This window comes from Tachysurus vachellii, chromosome 6 (genome assembly GCF_030014155.1).
Source record: "Tachysurus vachellii isolate PV-2020 chromosome 6, HZAU_Pvac_v1, whole genome shotgun sequence".
Classification (NCBI taxonomy): Eukaryota; Metazoa; Chordata; class Actinopteri; order Siluriformes; family Bagridae; genus Tachysurus; species Tachysurus vachellii.
In genome coordinates this window covers 1,454,739-1,457,238 of record NC_083465.1, presented here as the reverse complement: position 1 = coordinate 1,457,238, position 2,500 = coordinate 1,454,739, and the positions used below count along the sequence as shown (strand labels likewise).

The 2,500-nt window shown below is 49.0% G+C and overlaps 1 protein-coding gene across 3 annotated transcripts in view; it reads right to left on the bottom strand.

Moving 5' to 3' along the window:
- Positions 1-2,500, bottom strand: part of jag2a (jagged canonical Notch ligand 2a) — a 23,925-nt gene that overhangs the window by 8,065 nt on the left and 13,360 nt on the right. For all 3 annotated transcript variants that reach the window (XM_060871679.1, XM_060871680.1, XM_060871681.1), the window contains 6 exons: positions 2,483-2,500; positions 2,226-2,399; positions 1,431-1,581; positions 1,088-1,252; positions 779-892; positions 72-185 (listed from right to left, as the gene is read on the bottom strand). The exon at positions 2,483-2,500 is cut by the window's right edge and continues 29 nt beyond it. In XM_060871679.1, the coding sequence (XP_060727662.1) occupies positions 72-185; positions 779-892; positions 1,088-1,252; positions 1,431-1,581; positions 2,226-2,399; positions 2,483-2,500 (736 nt within the window). The remainder of the gene's footprint in view (positions 1-71; positions 186-778; positions 893-1,087; positions 1,253-1,430; positions 1,582-2,225; positions 2,400-2,482) is intronic.

The following is a 2,500-nucleotide window of genomic DNA, read 5'->3' as shown; positions in this document are numbered from 1 at the left end:
ATAGATACATAACTGAACAAACATGTGTAACGGAAGAGGTTTCACACACACACACACACACACACACTTACGTGATTGACAGGTCTTTCCCTTCCAGTTGTCTGTGCAGTGGCAGTAAAAGTCATTGAGCAGGTCGACACAGAGACCACCGTTCATACACATCTCAGACTCACACTCGTTTACCTCTGCACACAGAAACGAGAGATCAGAGAACTTAGACTTTTTATGAAAAAAAAAGTAGCTGAAGCAAGAGATAAAATAAATAACACAAGTAAAGAGAAGAGAGGAGAGGAGAGAACAGGAAAGGAGAGGAGAGGAAAGGAAAGGAGAGGAGAGGAGAGGAAAGGTGAGGAGAGGAGAGGAGAGGAGAGGAGAGGAGAGGAGAGGAAAGGAGAGGAGAGAACAGGAAAGGAGAGGAAAGGAAAGGAGAGGAAAGGAGAGGAGAGGAGAGGAGAGGAGAGGAGAGGAGATGAGAGGAGAGGAAAGGAGAGGAGAGAACAGGAAAGGAGAGGAAAGGAAAGGAGAGGAAAGGAGAGGAAAGGAGAGGAGAGGAGAGGAAACGAGAGGTGAGGAGAGGAAACGAGAGAAGAGGAGAGGAGAGGAGAGGAAAGGAGGGAAGAGAACAGGAAAGGAGAGGAGAGGAGAGGTGAGGAGAGGAGAGGAGAGGAGAGGAGAGGAGAGGAAAGGTGAGGAGAGGAGAGGAGAGAACAGGAAAGGAGAGGAAAGGAAAGGAGAGGAAAGGAGAGGAGAGGAGAGGAGAGGAGAAGTGAGGACTAACCCTGGTCACAGAGCTGACCCTCCCATCCGTCACGGCAGACACAGCTAAACGTGTTAATGCCGTCTAAACACGTTCCCCCGTTCACACATGGAGATGAAGCGCAGTCATTAACATCTGCACAGGAGACACACCATTAACACACTGACACACACTTACACACAATCCCAGCTCATATCTCTCAGTAACGCGGTATCTACAGTACGTCTCCTAACTCTGACTGTATCTCCACACTACACTCATGTGAAGGTGTGTGTGTGTGTGTGTGTGTGTGTGTGTGTGTAACAGCGTGCTTCTGTTTCTGTAACTCACTCTCGTGACAGTAGGTCCCTGTAAACCCTGGCAGACAGGCACAAGTAAAGTTGCCTCCCGATTGGCTGACACAGCGACCGTGCGGGCCACACACGTTGGATGATATGTGCCACGCCCCTTCCTGGGTGGAGTTGTTTGCCACAGAAATGGTGCAGCTGTCAATCACTAGGATCAAAACACAGCAGAAGACATCCTCCTATTGTTCAGTCAAAACAGGAGCATCACAGAAGGAAAAAGTCCAACAAGCTGAGGCGTAAAGTCAACACCTTCTGACCAATCAGAATCCAGAACTCATCAAGACGTTTGTGTGTCAGAGTGAAATCAGTGTGCTGTGAGGCATCACCTCGACATGAGCTGATCTTGCAGTGGTCCGTCAGCTCGGCGCAGGTTCTGCCCTCGTACCCATCGGCGCACTCGCAGTAGAACCCCGACTGCAGGGCGTGGCACTGAGCTTTATTTACACACGGGTTAGGAACACACGGGTCCAGCTGGACCTGATCCGGCAAACGAGACAGAACCAGGTCAAGTTAAACGGAACAGCAGAAAGTAAAGGAAAGAGTGAAAGAGGGAGGAAGAGATAGAGAATGGAGAAGAATGAAAGAGGAAGCGAGGTGGCAGAGTGATAGAAAGGTAGTGAAAGGGAGCGAGGAAGAGGGAGAGAAAGTGAAAAATGAAGGAACGGAGAGAGAAAAAGAGAAAGAGGGAGAGAGAAAAGAGAGAAGAAGAAGAATACAAATAGAAAGAGTGGTAGAGAAGAGAGAGCACGAAAAAGGCAAGAGAAGGGGAGAAGAGAGATTTAAATACAGAGAGAGGGGGTGAGAAAAAGGGAAAGGAGAACTAACAGGGATAAAAAAGAAAGAGAGTGAAAGAGGGAGTGACAGAGAAAGAGCGGTAGAGTGGTAGCGAGACAGAAGAAGAAAAATCGGAGAGTGAGAAGAAAGAAAGAAAGAAAGAAAGAAAGAGGGGGAATAGATGATCGAAAGGGAGAAACAGAGAGAAAAAGAAAGAGGAAGAGGAAAGCGGTAAATAAAAGGATGGAGAGACAAAGCAAAGGAGTGCAAGAAGAGTAACAAGTGAAAAGTGAAGGAGGCGTGTGTGTGTGTGTGTGTGTGTGTGTGTGTGTGTGTGTGTTCCTCACCTCGCAGTGTGTCCCTGTGTATCCGTTCACACACTGACACTCGTAGGTGGTGTGTGTGGCGTGACACTGACCGCCGTTCTGACACGGTGAGCTCGCACACACACTCTGCTGCACCTCACAGTGCTTCCCCACAAACCCCGGCCGGCACTGACACACGTAGCCCTGACGCCCGTCCTACACACACACACACACACGCACGTGATGATTGTGCCATGTTTTTGCTGTAAAGATGACAGAAAATGTCTGTTTGTACTCACCGTACACGTGCCGCCGTT